The following is a 17,466-nucleotide window of genomic DNA, read 5'->3' as shown; positions in this document are numbered from 1 at the left end:
TTTGTCGGGAAGTCATGAGCATGCACCAAATAAGGAATAACGTTTGGAACTCCATTCTAAGTCTGAACTGGGTGCAAAAAACCTAAATAAACATCACTATATGGAGATAAGGTATGCACACCAGTGATTATGCAAGGGGAATACATGTAATAGCAGAAACTGCTGTGTGAATACTGACATGAAAAATTCAATAGCTATATGTAAGAATGAAATGTGAAAAATGGAACCTGCTATTACATGTACAGGTTCCATTTTTCACATTTCATTCTTACATATAGCTATTGAATTTTTCATGTCAGTATTCACACAGCAGTTTCTGCTACTACATGTATTCCCCTTGCATAGTCACTGATGTGCATACCTTATCTCCATATAATGAGCATGCACCGTTCTGCCCAAGCTCTGTCCACTTTCCTCTTACTTGGACATAAAAAAAATCACAAAACATTTGTGGAATGAAGAAATGCGTAAAACATGTGACATTTTAAGAATTTTGACATCAAAACTCTGTCAAAAACTCGTTGATGAATTGGAGTCCAGTGTGTACAGATTTTGCCATTACTGAGCTAGGAGATGACAGTTGGTGCTCACATAGTTCTATGGAGAGAGGGAGAAGCTGGAGGCAGACACAGATATTCTACTGCAAGTTCACCTGTAGGGACAGATGATGTCACTGGTCTCTCGGTGATGTCACTTAACCTTTGACTTTGGTCCCTTTGTGATGTCATGTGACCTATAGAATGTGATCCCTTTGTGATGTCATAGAACAGTCATGAGAATGTCGCTGCAGCCTGAATATCGTCCATTTGTTTTCATCACTTAGTGAGTGAAGGCGATTTTTACTTGCGCTTAGCAAATTTTGGTGTTATATAAATTATAAGACCGAATAATAGAAGGCCTGTTAGAGGAGTAGTTCCAGGAGCCATCCGAGAGCGCTCTAGAGTGGACAGGACCTTCCTCAGCCCAGAATTTCATCTATGGAGCTGAATATGGAGAGTTTGAGGAAGAGAAAGAGAGAGAGAGGAGATGAGGTGCCAAAAAAAAGGAAAATAGAAACATCGGAGAGTGAAAAAGATGGCACCAACCAAAGCCTTATCAAGGCTCCAAAGAGACCTGGAAGCCCGATACAGCAGAGTATCGTGAGCAAGAGGAAAAGGGGAGAAGTGATGGGGGACAAAGCTGATGATAAATCCAGCGTCTCCCCCAAAGCTGAACCTGAGCTGAATATGGAGAATTTTAGGAAGAGAAAGAGAGAGAGAATAGATGAGGTGCCAAAAAAAAGGAGAATAGTAACATCAGAGGATGAAAAAGATGGCACCAACCAAAGCCTTATCAAGGCTTCAAAGAGACCTGGAAGCCCAATACAGCAGAGTATCGAGAGCAAGAGGAAAAGGGGAGAAGCAATGGGGGACAAAGCTGATGATGGATCCAGCGGGTCCCCCAAAGCTGACACTGAGCAGCTGTCAGGTGAGTGCAGATCTAAGACCCTGAGAGGCAAAAGCCCCCCAATGTAGTAATTGATGGGATTGTGAACCTTTAGAATTCCCCACCTATTATGATTTTTGTGCCTTTTCTCTTTGATACCTTCTAATATTGTTCTACCCCATGTTGTAATTGCTATAGGAGGCCACATTAGCATTATATAGGAATAATACATCTTATTTCTCCTCTCTCCATCAGGGACAACTCCAGCTGAATCTCCCATCATTGTGACTGGACTGGAGAGCTTCACCTTCCATAAAATCCTTGGAGAGGGCGGATTTGGTAAAGTAAGTATTAGGAATTGTGGTGACGTCTTCCTCATGTGTGTGATGTGGAGCAGTAATATGACCCTAGGAACATCACTGCTTCACATCTTCTCGTCACGTCTCATGGCAGGACGGGCCTTTCCTCCAGTTCTAATGCTTTGTATCCTCCAGGTCATGTTGGCCACACATAAGGCCTCCCAACAACAAGTGGCAGTGAAGATGGTGAAGAAGAGGCGCCTACTTAACAACTCAAGAGACGAGATCCTGATAGAACGACAGGTCCTGGAGATGACTAGGAAGAGTCCATTCTTTACTCGGGCTTTTTCCACCTTCCAGTCCCAGGTAATCCCTCCACAATTACTCCTATAGTTACCCCTCTATAGCTACCCCTATATATATTACTTGTAAGGCCACATCTGGAATATGGGATTCACTTTTGGACTCTATATTTTAAAAAGGATGTTCAGAAGTTAGTCTGTTCAAAGACAGCAACTATATTATTCCAAGGAATGGACGACTCCCATATGATGAGAGGTGGAAAAGTGGGATTTGTTTAACTTAGAAAAAAGACGTCTCAGAGGAGATTTCATTTATGTGTATAAATTCAAAGTACTGTAACATGACTTATTCCTTCCAAAGACAATACTAAAGACCAGGGGGCAATCACTGCAAGTGGAAGGAAGGTGATTCTGGCAGCTTAATAAGAAAGGGTTCTTTACAGTTAGAGCAGTCAGACTGTGGAATGCCCTACCACAAGAGGTAGCAAAGGCTGACACTAGAACAACTTTTAAAAATAGGCTAGATTATTTCCTCAGTGCACACAGCATTGTTGGTAACAAATGATTTAGTAACAAAATGTATAATTGGTGGAGGAAGGTTGAACTAGGTGAACCTAGGTCTTTTTTCAACCTATGTAAGGCCTAAAACACACTTCTGCATAAAAACGTACGTGTCTCCCGTTCCGTTTTTCGGGTCCGTGTTCCGTTTTTTAGGGGCGTTTCTCCGGTACGTATGGCATCCGTGTGATGGCGTATGCTGTCCGTGTGTGCGTGTGGAATGACCGTGTATGGAATGTCCGTGTGGAATGTCCGTGTGTGTGATGCACAATGTGGTTTATACATGTCGGCTGACAGCAGACAGAGTTGCGCGATGAGAATGAACTCGGGTGAACTTCACCCGACTTCATTGTCATGCCGCGGCTCTGTCTGTGTGCCGCGTACTGATTAGCGGTCACCCGTGAAGGATTCACCGGTGACCGCTAATCCCCTGAGTGACTGAAGTGAGCAGCCTTCTCTCATACTTACTGTTCCCCGATCACCAGTGCGGCGCTGCACAGCTGGTATATAAACTCCGGCGGCTTTTACTATTTTGAAAAAGCCGGCCGCTCATTAATCAATCTCGTATTCCCTGCTTTCCCCGCCCACAGGCGCCTGTGATTGGTTGCAGTCAGACACGCCCCCCACACTGAGTGACAGCTGTCTCACTGCACCCAATCACAGCAGCCGGTGGGTGTGTCTATACTGTGCAGTAAAATAAATAAATAATTAAAAAAAACGGCGTGCGGTCCCCTCCAATTTTAATACCAGCCAGATAAAGCCATACGGCTGAAGGCTGGTATTCTCAGGATGGGGAGCCCCACGTTATGGGGAGCCCCCCAGCCTAACAATATCAGTCAGCAGCCGCCCAGAATTGCCGCATACATTATATGCGACAGTTCTGGGACTGTACCCGGCTCTTCCCGATTTGCCCTGGTGCGTTGGCAATCGGGGTAATAAGAAGTTAATGGCAGCCCATAGCTGCCACTAAATGCTAGATTAATCATGGCAGGCGTCTCCCCGAGATACCTTCCATGAGTAATCTGTAAGTTACAGTAAATAAACACACACAGTGAAAAAATCCTTTATTTGCAATAAAAAACACTAATACCCTCGTTCACCTCTTTATTAAGCCCGAAAAACCCCTCCATGTCTGTCGTAATCCACGGAGGTCCAGCGTCGCTTCCAGCTCTGCTACATGAAGGTGACAGGAGCTGCAGCAGACACTGCCGCTCCTGCCAGCTCCACGCAGCAACTGAAGAGAGCCGCGCGATCAGCTGTGCTGTCACTCAGGTTACCCGCGTCCACCGCTGAATCCTCCAACTATGACAGCAAGTCGCCCGAGTGACAGCGATGTAGTCACAGGTGAGTTGCGGTCACAGTTGGAGGATCCAGCGGTGGCCGCGAGTTACCTCAGTGACAGCTGAGCTGATCGCGCGGCTCTCTTCAGTAGCTTCGTGGAGCTGACAGGAGCGGCGGTATCTGCTGCAGCTCCTGTCACCTTCATGTAGCAGAGCTGGATGTGACACTGGACTTCCGTGGATTACGTCGGACATGGAGGGGTTTTTCCGGCTTAATAAAGTGGTGAAAGAGGGTATTAGTTAGTGTTTTTTATTGCAAATAAAGGATTTTTCACTGTGTGTGTTTATTTACTGTAACTTACAGATTACTCATGGAAGGTATCTCGGGGAGACGCCTAACATGATTAATCTAGGATTTAGTGGCAGCTATGGGCTGCCATTAACTCCTTATTACCCCGATTGCCAACGCACCAGGGCAAATTGGGAAGAGCCGGGTACAGTCCCAGAACTGTCGCATATAATGTATGCTGCAATTCTGGGTGGCTGCTGACTGATATTGTTAGGCTGGGGGGCTCCCCATAACGTGGGGCTCCCCATCCTGAGAATACCAGCCTTCAGCCGTATGGCTTTATCTGGCTGGTATTAAAATTGGGGGGGACCGCACGCCGGGTTTTTTAATTATTTATTTATTTCACTGCACAGTATAGACACGCCCACCGGCTGCTGTGATTGTGTGCAGTGAGACAGCTGTCACTCAGCGTGGGGGGCGTGTCTGACTGTAACCAATCACAGGCGCCTGTGGGCGGGGAAAGCAGGGAATACGAGATTGATTAATGAGCGGCCGGCTTTTTCAAAGTAATTGTTGCCGCGTATTCGCTGCACAGCTGTTCCTCGCCGCGCTGGTGATTGGGGAGCGGTAAGTATGAGCCGGGGGAAGAAACAGACCGAGCGCCAATGTAAGTATGACTATGAACATCATGAAAAAAGGTAAGTATACTGAATTTAAAAAAAAAAAAAAGACATCGTTCGTTTAAAAACGCACACGGACGAAACGTGCTGAACACGGACATACTCTGTGTGCGGTCCATAGACTTTAGCGGGTCCGTGCCTGCGTGATGCCGGCCAAAAACGGACATGTCGTCCGTGTCGAAAAGCGCACACACGTACTTATCACACGGACGCACCTTCCGTGTGATATTACGCGTGTGTGCCATCACCCATAGAATAACATGGGTCTCCGGGTCTCCGGTACGTGCAAAAACGTACCAAACACGTACCGGAAACACGGATGTGTGTTGCGGGCCTAACTATGTACGAGGCTCACAATGTAACTGCTCTGAGTCTTCTATATATCCTATGAATGCCTGTCCATATGGCCATCTGTGTGCAATGTTCTTCTAGGTCACTACCATAGCATTACATGAATTATAACATTACCACCAGTGCCCCATATCTAGACTATACCAGTAACACCTATTATCTCCCCTGCTTTATCACAGGACTACTTATTCTACGTCATGGAATATCTCAGCAGAGGAGACCTTCTAGACATCATGTCAAACAATGCCCCATTTCCGATTGCAATCACCAGGTAAGACAGAATATGGATATATTAGATGCAGATGATGGTTGTCAGGCTCATCTGGCTTTATGTCATTATTCCTCTCTTAGTTTAGTTGATGAAATGTTGGATGTTGATCATTTTCTGTTGTTTTATTTCTCATTAGATTTTTTGCCGCTGAGCTGATCTGTGGGCTGCAGTTTCTCCACTCCAGAGGCATCATACACAGGTAGGTGCAGTACATCTTCTCTGTAGACCTGGTATATAAACTCTTATACCCTCATCCTATTACCCCCTGTAGACACTTGATATCTCAGGCCCTAATACGTTATCAGACTTTTACACTCCATTAGGCCTCTTTCACACGTACGTGCCTCGGGTACGTGTTTGGCAGTTTTCTCACGTACCGGAGACACGTACACGAGTACACCAATGTTACCCTTTGGTAACAGGCACATTAACGTAAATCCACACGGAACGTGTGTCCGTGTGGATTGTACGTTTGTGCGTGTGCAAAAACGGCCGACATGTCCACGTTTCCTCCAACATCACGGGTGTCACACGTCCCACACGGATGTAGTTTGGATGCGGTTCCACGTGGCACGCGCCGGAGAAACACACGTGTCATTGTAAAAATAAAAAAAAAAACCACAAACTCACCTCCACCAGCCCTGCTGTCTCTGCCGCGGCTGTCACCTGCATCCGACGCCCAGTGATTTTGAACAACGCATCTTCTTCACTGGGGGCAGGAAGCAGCGTCAGCAGGGCGTGGCCTGTGCCGGACACTGTCATTCAGCACCACAGGCAGCTCCGGAAGAATCAGGTAAGGCGGCACTTTCTGTTCTCCGTGTGTTATTACGTATAACACAAGGAGAACACGCATGTGCCACAAACACGGCACATGGAGAGCAACCACCCTTTTAATACGTACGTGTGAAAGAGGCCTAAAGCGGGCTTTACACACTGTGATATCGGTCCCGATATCGCTAGTGTGGGTACCCGCCCCCATCTGTTGTGCGACACGGGCAAATCGCTGCCCGTGTCGCACAACATCGCCCAGACCCGTCACACACACTTACCTGCCCGGCAACGTCGCTGTGACCGGCGAACCGCCTCCTTTCTAAGGGGGCAGTCCATGCGGCGTCAGAGCGACGTCACTGAGCGGCCGCCCAATAGAAGCGGAGGGGCGGAGATGAGCGGGACATAACATCCCGCCCACCTCCTTCCTTCCGCATTGTGGCCGGGAGGCAGGTAAGGAGAGCTTCCTCGTTCCTGCGGTGTCACACGGAGCGATGTGTGCTGCCGCAGGAACAAGGAACAAACTCGTTACTGCTGCAGTAACGATTTTTGAGAATGGACCCCCATGTCACCGATGAGCGATTTTGCACGTTTTTGCAACGATGCAAAATCGCTCATCGGTGTCACACGCAACGGCATCGCTAATGCGGCCGGATGTGCTTCACCAATTCCGTAACCCCAACGAGTTCGCATTAGCGATGTCGCAGCATTTAAAGCCCCCTTTAGAGAGACAAAAGAAAAAACAGCATGGAGGATCCACACCAGGATGGCAGCAGCTCAGAAATACACGATAGAAAGGAGAAACAAGAGCAAATTGCTGAATGAATAATCAGTATTTATTTAAGACAAAATCATTAAAGTGCACAGTGCAATACATAATGACACATAGTTTTAAACATATCAAAAGAGGATGGGGGACATGATATATGCAAATCAAATGCCGAGTACGGACGAAGGATAAATGCTCTCACAATAGAGGCTCACATATAACCTGACACATAAGGTGAAAGGAATACAGATCCCTAAACAGTTTATGTATGTCTGTTAACAGGGGTAAACCCTGTGGGAAAGTGAACCATACACCAGGTTTTAAACAAAAATCCCTAAGCAGGTAATATGTGCCTGTTAACAGGGGTAAACCCTGTGGAGAGGTAAACCATGCACCAGGTATTAATCAAAGAATCCCTAGACAGTTTATGTATACCTGTTAACAGGGGTAACCCTAGGGGGAAGTAAAAGTGCACCAGGTAAGAATCAGGAGATCCCTAAGCAATTTATATGTGCCTGTTAACAGGGGTAAACCCTGTGGGAAGTTGAACTATACCAGGTTAGAATCAGGAAATATCTCAGCAGTTTATATGTATCTGTTAACAGGGGTAAACCCTGTGGGAGAGTAAAACTACACCAGATAATAAATTGGAAGGTCCCTAGGTAGTTTATGTATGCCTGTTAACAGGGGTAAACCCTGTAGGAAAATTAACTAAGGTATAAGGTATTTGCACCTGGAGTTAGGGGAGGTGTCTGGTAGGAGCGTGGCAAAAGTGCCCGTTACAAGAGGCATTTAACTGGGTCCAGTGGCAGGAGGCCCGACGCATGTTTCGCGGCACTCTAGCGAATCATTGGCCACTTCATCATGGGGGAACGTAGAGGGTGGTAGACACTTGATATCTCAGGCCCTACTACGTTATCAGCCAGGCTAATATAATAATTAAATTATGGCATTTTTTTTAAACTCTTTCCAGAGACATAAAACCAGAGAACATTTTACTGGACAGCACCGGTCACTTGAAGATCGCTGATTTCGGTCTGGCCATGATGAACATCTTTGGCGATACAAAGACTTCAGGTTGGGCCGGGACTCAAGAATACATGGCTCCTGAGGTGAGAAATCGTCTACATGTCCCTGAGTGATCACTGTGTACAAGGCTGGACATCTCCATGTCTTCTGCTGGCTGAGCAATGTTCTTATTGTTTTTTTCATGTCTTCACAGATTCTCCAAGAGAAGCCCTACAACACGGCAGTGGACTGGTTCTCTGCTGGCGTGATGATATACGAGATGGCTACTGGCCAACATCCATTCTATCGAGGTAAAAGTGATGAGACCACCATTAAAGCAATAATTAATGATGATCCTGTCTTCAAAAGGAAAATGGACCCCCAACTCAAAGCCATCATTAAGGGGGTGAGTATAAAGACACATCTCAGTAATACAGCGGATATATGTAATGAAATACACAATGGAGAACGACTGGAGACTGAATAATCATCTTCATTTTATGTTCCCAGCTCTTGGATAAGGACCCAGAAAGTCGGCAGAAATTTGTGGAGAACATCAGAGATCATCCATTCTTTATGGAGATCAATTGGACAGATGTAGAGGAAGCCACAGCGTGTCCTCCATTCCAGCTACCCCCTGTAAGTATATGACCCAGAGAAGATGGTGGCAGTAGTACATTTCTGTTGTTTCCTCTTTATGAACGCTCTCACTCTTGTATCTTCTTTCCGCAGCCACCAGTGATGACATCTGATACAATGAAAGACGTCCTGTCCTTCACTGAAACCAACAATACACCAATAGACGAAACAGGTCAAAACCTGTTCTGTGGATTCACATTTGCCAATGAAGGATGGAAGGTCATAAAATCAATACCAAAACCTGTAATATCTAATCAAAGGCCTGTAAAACCCCATCGCAGGTGAGTCAGTGTAAATGGGACGGGGATAGGGGGACTTTTAGAGGCACATCTCTCATATTATGAATCTGTCAGCAGAGTGTAGTGTGGAAACCTCTTACTGACTGCCACTTACATGTTATCGCTTTAGGACAGTCCCAATTCATATGTCTTATTCCGATATAAGGATTCTTTCTAACCTATTATCTCTCCCGGCAGGACATTTGGCAGAATTGTGAAGGACGCCTTCCACAGGATCTGGAGGAGGATAAAACCCTGGAAGTGAACAGCTTTGAGAACCGCTGTTCACCGGCTCCTATTCCACCAGCACTAGGAGTGTCCTGAGGGCCGTGACCTGCAGTGTAGCCAAATCCACTCCTACGCCCTGCCATAATCAGGGCTAGGGGTTATTGCTGCGTCTGCAGTGTCTGAATACAAGGAGAAGCTGGAGACCATGAAAATCCTACCAGGAGTCACTAATATGACCGCGGACCAGCACTACTAGACAACAGTTTGCCTTGTGCCCCCAGGGAAGGGCACTTATCCTTACTTAGACCATGGAGCTGTAGACCATGACAATCCTACCAGGAGTCAATAATATGACCGTGGACCAGCACTACTAGACAACATGTTGTATTGTGCCCCCCAGGGAAGGGCACTTATCCTTAGACCATGGAGCTGTAGACCATGACAATCCTACCAGGAGTCAATAATATGACCGTGGACCAGCACTACTAGACAACATGTTGCCTCGTGCCCCCAGGGAAGGGCACTTATCCTTAGGCCATGGTTCCCTAGAGGTTTCCCCCAAAGGGGGTTTTTCCTCTCCTGAGTGCCAATGGATAAACATAACAAGAAAATGGCAACTTGTAGTCCTTTTCCCTCGGTGGAGCTCACACGACTAGTGGCAGAGAAGAACCTAAAAGGACATTTACCAGCAATAAACAAAACAATTCACTATCATGTGCTAGTAGTAATAGCAGATTTATTTATATCTTCATGGATAAGTTATTTTACATCCCACCCCTTAAGAGCACAGGGTGCATATAATGTGGTAATAATGCGTATCCACTTTTCATTGGTACCATTTTGGATTTACATCAAACTCTCTGGTCAATTTTTAAATCTGTATTTGGAGGGGTGAAGGAAGGAAGACATTTTTTCTGGTGTTTTTTGGGGGGGGGGTTCACTTGCGCAGGAGAAATAATATATACATGTTATAGTTTCAAATGGTTACAGCTACAGAAATCCAAATTATTATAGATAAAGGTGTAAACTGCAGGTACACGTCACGGCTGAGCTCCTGGTGACTATTGGTCACTGCTTCACTCTTCCTGGCAGCAGTTTAGAAAAATGTCTCCTATTATTGTGTTTATTCATAAAAGTTCAACCAGGGTGTAACACCTCAGTATAAACCCACCTTCACTTCCCAGATTTCCATACGAAACACCCGTCCATTCCTAAGGTGACACTTCTGTGGCGCCCTGGACAAACCAGAGGCCACAGATAACAACACCTACACACCCCACACTCCCGGTCAGGCACACCGAAGTCAGACACAAAACCCTTGTTGCCTTCCTCCAGGGGCTGATGTCCACACCAGGGGGGCGGGCCAGGCGGTTGGCCCCACCCACCGAGGAGTTCACAGTCCTGGAGGCGGGAAAAGCAGGCAGATGAGTTGAGGAGTGGAGAGAGATCAGTTTGGGAAGTGAAAGTGAGAGGAGTAAAGTGGCAGTTAAGCAGCCTGAAGTTGGTCCGGGTGTGTGGCCCAGACGGATCAGCAAGGTTGGCAGACGGTGGTGACCGTCTGCAGAAGTGGCCTATCGGAGTTTACCGTAAGGACCGTGGACGGGCGGTGGCCTGGCGGTACCGGCCCGGTACGCAAAGAGAAGCCAGCACCATCCGACAGGGGTTTACGGACCCCGGCAAGGCTAGGAGTCGCCGTGAATTTGCCAAATCCGTTAGTGAAGGGAACCTCCTGGGTTTCCCAGCAGCCAAATCCCGTCAGAAGGCAACAGTCCAACCGAGAGAGGGAAACACAGTCACCGCCAAGGCTAAAGTTCCCAGGGCTAGAGCCTGCGGGCAAAAGGGGCTCCTTCAGCACCCATCCAAGCTGGGGAGCAGGTTACCGGTGGGAACCCATTGGAACCGTACACGTTACACAGGTGAAGGGAAAGGCAGTCACCATCAACCTGCCGGGAACAGAAACACCGCAGCTGTCTGTGGGACCCGTCCATCCAGCCGTGTGTTTTACCGAGAACTGTGTCCTCATCATTGGCTGAGTGAGTACCACCGTGCCGTGCGGCACAGCGCTGCCCCCGTGACCCTGCACCTCGCCAGGCCCCGTAACCCGCCTGCCATCCATCCCTACCCCATCACCGGGCCCGGGACAACCAACCCCCTACCCACGGAGGGGAGAACTAACATCCAGGCTGCTTCCTGTCATCGCTCCCAGGATCCCCGTCCAGAGCAGCGGTGGTGTCACCAATCTCACCACAACCATGGGTGGCGTCACGGACAATAACCAAATCCCCACAATCCAATCCCCACCCTTTTCACTCACGGGCGAGGAGCGCCGCTCGAGTCCCCGGGATCCGGCCCACCGCTCGAGCCACCACCGAGCAGCAGCAGCCTCAGCGGCCGGACCCGAGCAGTGGGAGAGCGCAGCGTCTCCTCCTCCGCCCGCGACAATGGCACACCTCATCCTGCAAAATCAAGCCCTACAGCTATGTCACAAAAAACAGATATGATCCTTAGAAAGAGGAGGGGGAGTTGGGAAACAAAAGCGCAAAAACAAAAAAATCCTCCAGTAATGGCCTCAAAACAATGACTTATAATAGACCTTATACCGCATCCTGCAGGTCACAGAGGCCGCCGCAGTGCCCACCACCCCCATGAATGGCAAGGCTCACACATGTCCCCCTACTCTTGCTCCCCTGCTGTACTGCCATTGTGAGAAATGATGTGGGCACGTCCATTCTCCACACAGAGTTGGGTCCCATCTATAAAGTCAGCGGATACATATAACACATGGACCAGCATGAAGCACACCGTGCAGCTGTGGACCCTCCATCCCGTCAGTGGTGATTTCTCCACTGTCATTGATGAGGACAGTGATGAGAACAGTTTCACAATCTTCCCTAAAGGTAAAATATCACAATATGTAACAACCACTGCAGGCAATGAAAACTTAATATTAAGACCACTAAGTCCCTTGACACTGAAATCCCCCAATGGTCTCTATTTCTTGATACATCGATGATGTCCCAACACTTGACTGGTGTCATATACCCTTATAAACAATCTCTGGCCAATGTGAGACCACCTACTATTGGAATATATAGCTCTCGAGAGCCCCTATATGTACTTGTGTTGTCCATGACATCACTAATATACTCACACACAATAATTACTGCTCTCATGTGACTCTACGATGACTGATTCCCTTCTGATCATGAAATCATTCCTTCCTTAGTTCTATAATGAAGCCCCATGGTGGTTGCACTGTTCTGCCTTCATTATTAATACTGTTCTGTAGCTCAGTGATTTTTCCAGGAACAGCGCCACTCTTGTTCCATTGGCAGTAAGTGATATTGCAGCATTTACTTGAATCAAGGTGAGCATCAATTCCAGACACAAGTGGCGCTGTTTTTGGAAACATTTGCAGAATTTTATCTACCGTATTCTTGACCCCTTAATGCATTTGTCTTCTTTACCTCTCCATTCAATCAGAATCTGATCTGGTAATGTCCGTCCAAACCCAGCGAGGCAGATTAGATCGATGGAGAATTCCTCCAACACTCTGCAGACCGTTCTCTCAAATTCTGACCGACATCCAAACATTGTGTGATGGAGAACCTGGTGTAAGAGGAAACAAGATTGAAGGTCGGGAAGATTGAAATGGGAGGTTTGAATGAAGTGAATGAATAAACATGGCGCATGCTGCCTCCGACGCATCACTTTGTTGCCCCGTCTGTGTAATAATCTTTGCCTTTATACCATATCAGGACTGTAAGACGTCCATTAACCTACAAATGGAATGCAATACAAGAGGAACAGCAGAATACGCTGTGCAGCACATGCACATTTGCAATAATTGTCTGCTGCAATTTACATAGAAGACATACTTCATGCAGACTACAACTCAAAAATATCTCCCGGATCCGTGCTTTCCTTAACCAAGAATCAGCAAAAACATTAGTGCATGCCCTCATCATCTCCCGCCTCGACTACTGCAATCTCCTGCTCTCTGGCCTCCCTTCTAACACTCTTGCACCCATCCAATCTATCCTAAACTCTGTGGCCCGCTTAATCCACCTCTCCCCTCGCTATTCCCCAGCCTCGCCACTCTGCCAATCCCTTCACTGGCTTCCCATCGCCCAATGACTCCAGTTCAAAACATTAACCATGACATACAAAGCCATGTACAACCTTTCTCCTCCATACATCTGTGACCTAGTCTCCCGATACCTACGCGCACGCAACCTCAGATCCTCACAAGATCTCCTTCTCTACTCCTCTCTTATCTCCTCTTCCCACAATCGCGTACAAGATTTCTCCCGTGCCTCCCCCATACTCTGGAACGCTCTACCTCAGCACATCAGACTCTCACCTACCGTGAAAAGCTTCAAGAGGAACCTCAAGACCCATCTCTTCCAACAAGCCTACAACCTACAATAACCTTCAGTCCAGTACAACACTGTGCAACCAGCTCTGTCCTTACCTATTGTACCATCACCCATTCCCTATAGACTTTGAGCCCTCGCGGGCAGGGTCCTCTCTCCTCCTATACAAGTCTGTTCTGTACTGTTAATAATTGTTGTGTGTATACCCTCTTTCACTCTAAAGCGCCATGGAATAAATGGCGCTATAATAATAAATAATAATATCTTACATCTAGGGAGCAGTGTCATAACTTGGCTTGCAAAGTCTCCTTAAGGAGAATAGTGTTCCCCTGTGGTCCCCACATAGCTGTCTCATGAGCCAGATCAGACACCCCCATACTTTGCACTGACGAGGGGCAAGCACCCCGAAACACCGTGTCTGCAAATTGGGATTCTGATCTGGCATATATATCCTAAGTCATATTGCAAAGGATTGTTAAAAATCTACTTGTGACTTTTAGGATCGCTACTTCCAATAGGTGGCGCTGCGCTAGAGTTTGTCTCCTTTACCGGAGAGACAATTTGAATAATAAATAAACAGCTGACTTAGCGTTGATTTTCTTCTACAAAGTTTAGCATTCTTTTAAAATCTTCCATGAGATCAGTGAAATCTTCGAGGAATCCTATTAGTAAAGTGTTCAGTTTCCTGCAGCGCCATCTCAGGAGGAATTGAGGATTACACTATTCCATTCATATTAGTGGAGCGTAATGCAGGACCTACCCGTGTGGGGATCCCGGCTCCAGGAGCCCTCTTGAGTTCCACCACAGCGCTATTATTGGAGATGATGAGGGACAATAATAAAAACCAGAAACAGCAAGTCCATACACCCAAAATTTTGATATATATATATACTGATTGAAATTATATATATATATACACACACACACATATACAGTGCCTTGAGAAAATATTCGGTCCCTTGAATTTTTTAACCTTTTCCCACATTTCAGGCTTCAAACAAAGATAAAAATGTTAATGTTCTGGTGAAGAATCAGCAACACGTGGGACACAATTGTGAAGTTGAATGAAATTTATTGCTTATTTTAAACTTTTTAAAAAAATAAATAACTGAAAATTGGGGCGTGCAATATTATTCATCCCCTTTACTTTCAGTGCAGCAAACTCCCTCCAGAAGGTCATTGAGGATCTCTGAATGATCCAATGTTGTCCTAAATGACTGATGATGATAAATATAAGCCCCCTTCATGTAATCGATTCTTAGTATAAATGCTCCTGCTCTGTGATTGGACTCTTGTCCACTTGCGATTTTCATGTGCGAGTGCAATCCTATAAAAAAAATCGGATCTCACTCGCACCAGTGTTAAGCTATGAGGCCGTGTCCTTTTGCTTATTTTGTTACGGCACGACTCGCGCTCTCGGTGGAATTGCAGCATGCTGCGCTTTCATGCGTTTATCGCCAATGTAATTCAAGGGGTGTGATTTTTTTGCGTATTTGATCCGCATGTCATCTACACCCCATACGCAGAACATACGTGAGACAAAAGCATACCATTGCTAAACACCGGACTGTCTAAACTAATCAGTAATTAAAGGGAACCTGTCAGCAGAAATTTCGCCCAAAACCTACAAGCTTCCCCCTCTGCAGCTCCTGGGCTGCATTCTAGAAAGGTCCCTGTTATTATTGTGCCCCATGTGAGACCAAAATAAAGACTTTATAAAGTGGTACCTTTTTGTATTCAGATACTGTAAATGTGACACGGGGGCGGGCTTTCTGGCGTCCGTTATTCTGCCCCCTGGTCCTGTATGCCGCCCCTCATCGCTCCTTTCCATAGCTGATGCACCGCCCACTGCTCCAGCCATCCCCGCGCATGCCCAGTGCCAGTCTCACGTGACGTGTTCGCAGGCAAATGATTATGGGCGGGGCTGTGATTGTTATCAGCAAGTGCCCGCCCATAATCTCGTGAGCGCGCAAACCTCACCAGCGGTCACACTGTGCTCAGGGTACATGCTAGACTGTATGAGCTGCTTCCAGGGATGACGTCCCTTTTGTCACGTGATAGTATTTTGAACACGCCCCTATCACGTGACAAAAGGGACGTCATCGCTGAAGTGTGAGGGATTGCCAGAACTGCTGCAGACGTGATACTGGACTCAAGGGACCTCCGGACCGTCTCCTTCCTCCATTCCAAGAGACTGTAAGCTAGTCCTCTGGTGAGAGGGCTGAAGATTTCCCCATCTCTGCTCCTTGGAGTCACCGTCGTTTACCCGGAGTCCAGGCCTGCTACGTGCGAGCCCTCCCTCCTTGTGTTTTGGACTGGTAATATAACCCATAGGGCAAGTCAGGGACAGAATTCTTGTTTATCATTGCTGTTTTTTTTGTGTTCTGCGCCATGTGTCTGAAGTTAAAGATCCGGATAGCAAACCCTGGTTATGTGTGCTGCTAAGCCAGCGGCGTGTGTCATTGAGATGTTTACCAGTAAAGAAATGTACCCTTGCATAAAATCTGAGCGTTGGCATTTTGATGGCGCAGATTATGGGAACTCAGCCGTGGTCTTACCCGCGGCCACTTCACTGCCATGATGGGGACGGTAGTGCCGGGGTGTGTGCGGTGATGATGGGGGCGGTAGTGCCCGTGTGTGCGATGATGATGGGGGCGGTAGTGCCCGTGTGTGTGCTGCCATGATGGGGACGGTAGTGCCGGAGTGTGTGCAGTGATGATGGGGGCGGTAGTGCCGGCGTGTGTACGGTGACCCCTATCCCTTCTACCACCATTTTAAAGTGCTGGATTCTGGTCCCCATACGACCTTTATATGGGGTTAGGCGTCTGCCAGATATCCGGGATCAATTCCAGACCCAAACCGGGTTTTGTTTGTTTTTTAACCAGGTTGCACCCGCTAATCCGGGAATCTGTGAGTGCGCTCATCATGATCTCCTAAGGAAAGCAGCGAGCGACTGGGAACAACCACAAGAAAAGCAAATCTGAAGGAGTAGTGATTGTGGAGATAAATAGGGTGTGGTCATTGTTATTACTTCCCTGACTGTGTATTGGTGCTTTCCCCGGATTAGGTACGTGCCATAGAAGTTCTCTACCAGTGTCCTATGGAGATTTGGGCACTATATGGCGGCACATTTGACTACCTATTAGTTTGTGGCTCAGCATGGACCCGACCATCACTAATAGTCTCTACAGAACAGATAAGGATCATCTCAGCGCCATTACATATGATGCTCGGCACATAGCTTTCCATTGATATTGACGTGGTTTGGATGGATAATATTGTCGCGGGCGGAGGGGCCGCGCTCGCTAACGCTCGGGCCCGGGGCTTTTTCTGCTGCTGCTCGGTGGCTCGAGCGGTGGGCCGGACCCGGGGACTCGAGCAGCGCTCCTCGCCCACAAGTGTAAAGGTGTGTTTTTTGGGGGAGATTGTTCGTGACGCCACCCATGAGTCGTGGTGATTGTAGGCACCACCGCTGCTGGTGACAGGGATCCCGGGAGCGATGGTAGGGAGCAGCTAGGATGTTGGTTCCCCCTCCATGGGTAGGGGTTGGTGATCCCGGGGCCCAGTGGATGGGCAGGGAGGCTGGGAGGCCAGGGTGCAGGGGTTGCAGGGCGGCGTGGTGCCGGATGGCACTGTTGTACTCACTCAGATAGTCAATGACAGAGTCTCTGGTAAACCAAACGGCTGGATGGACGGGTCCCGCAGCCGGCTGCAGTGTTGGTGTTCTCCCCAGACAGGGTGATCGTGGCTGTCTCTCCCTGCACCTTGTGGTAATGTTGACTATGATGGCTTCCCACCGGTAGTCCGCTCCCCGGCGTATAGGTACCCGAGGAGCACTTTTGCCCGCAGGCGCTGGCCCTTGGATCTCTAGCCTGTGGCGGTGGCTTTATATCCTCACGGTTTGAGCGGTTGCCTGTAGTCGGGTCTTTGGTTGTGAGTGAACCC

The 17,466-nt window shown here is 47.6% G+C and overlaps 1 protein-coding gene across 1 annotated transcript; it reads left to right on the top strand.

The window, feature by feature from the left end:
* Positions 1-837: 837 nt before the first annotated feature.
* LOC142282268 (protein kinase C delta type-like) lies at positions 838-9,816 on the top strand. The gene is made up of 10 exons (XM_075332960.1): positions 838-1,467; positions 1,681-1,769; positions 1,920-2,090; positions 5,364-5,455; positions 5,592-5,654; positions 7,966-8,104; positions 8,215-8,406; positions 8,511-8,639; positions 8,733-8,920; positions 9,116-9,816. The coding sequence occupies exons 1-10, from the start codon at positions 978-980 to the stop codon at positions 9,180-9,182; spliced, it is 1,620 nt and encodes a 539-aa protein (XP_075189075.1). The 5' UTR covers positions 838-977; the 3' UTR covers positions 9,183-9,816.
* Positions 9,817-17,466: the final 7,650 nt, after the last annotated feature.

The sequence above is a fragment of the Anomaloglossus baeobatrachus genome, chromosome 2 (assembly GCF_048569485.1).
Source record: "Anomaloglossus baeobatrachus isolate aAnoBae1 chromosome 2, aAnoBae1.hap1, whole genome shotgun sequence".
NCBI lineage: Eukaryota > Metazoa > Chordata > Amphibia > Anura > Aromobatidae > Anomaloglossus > Anomaloglossus baeobatrachus.
This window is presented reverse-complemented; position numbering and strand designations above follow the sequence as displayed.

What these genes read in the sequence shown, in the direction of transcription:
- LOC142282268 (XM_075332960.1), top strand. Translation starts at nt 978, where the DNA reads ATGGAGCTGAATATGGAGAGTTTGAGGAAGAGAAAGAGAGAGAGAGGA. An exon ending in TCCAGAGGCATCATACACAG is followed by an intron (nt 5,655 to 7,965) that starts GTAGGTGCAGTA and finishes AACTCTTTCCAG; the next exon opens with AGACATAAAACCAGAGAACA. An exon ending in CTCCATTCCAGCTACCCCCT is followed by an intron (nt 8,640 to 8,732) that starts GTAAGTATATGA and finishes TTCTTTCCGCAG; the next exon opens with CCACCAGTGATGACATCTGA.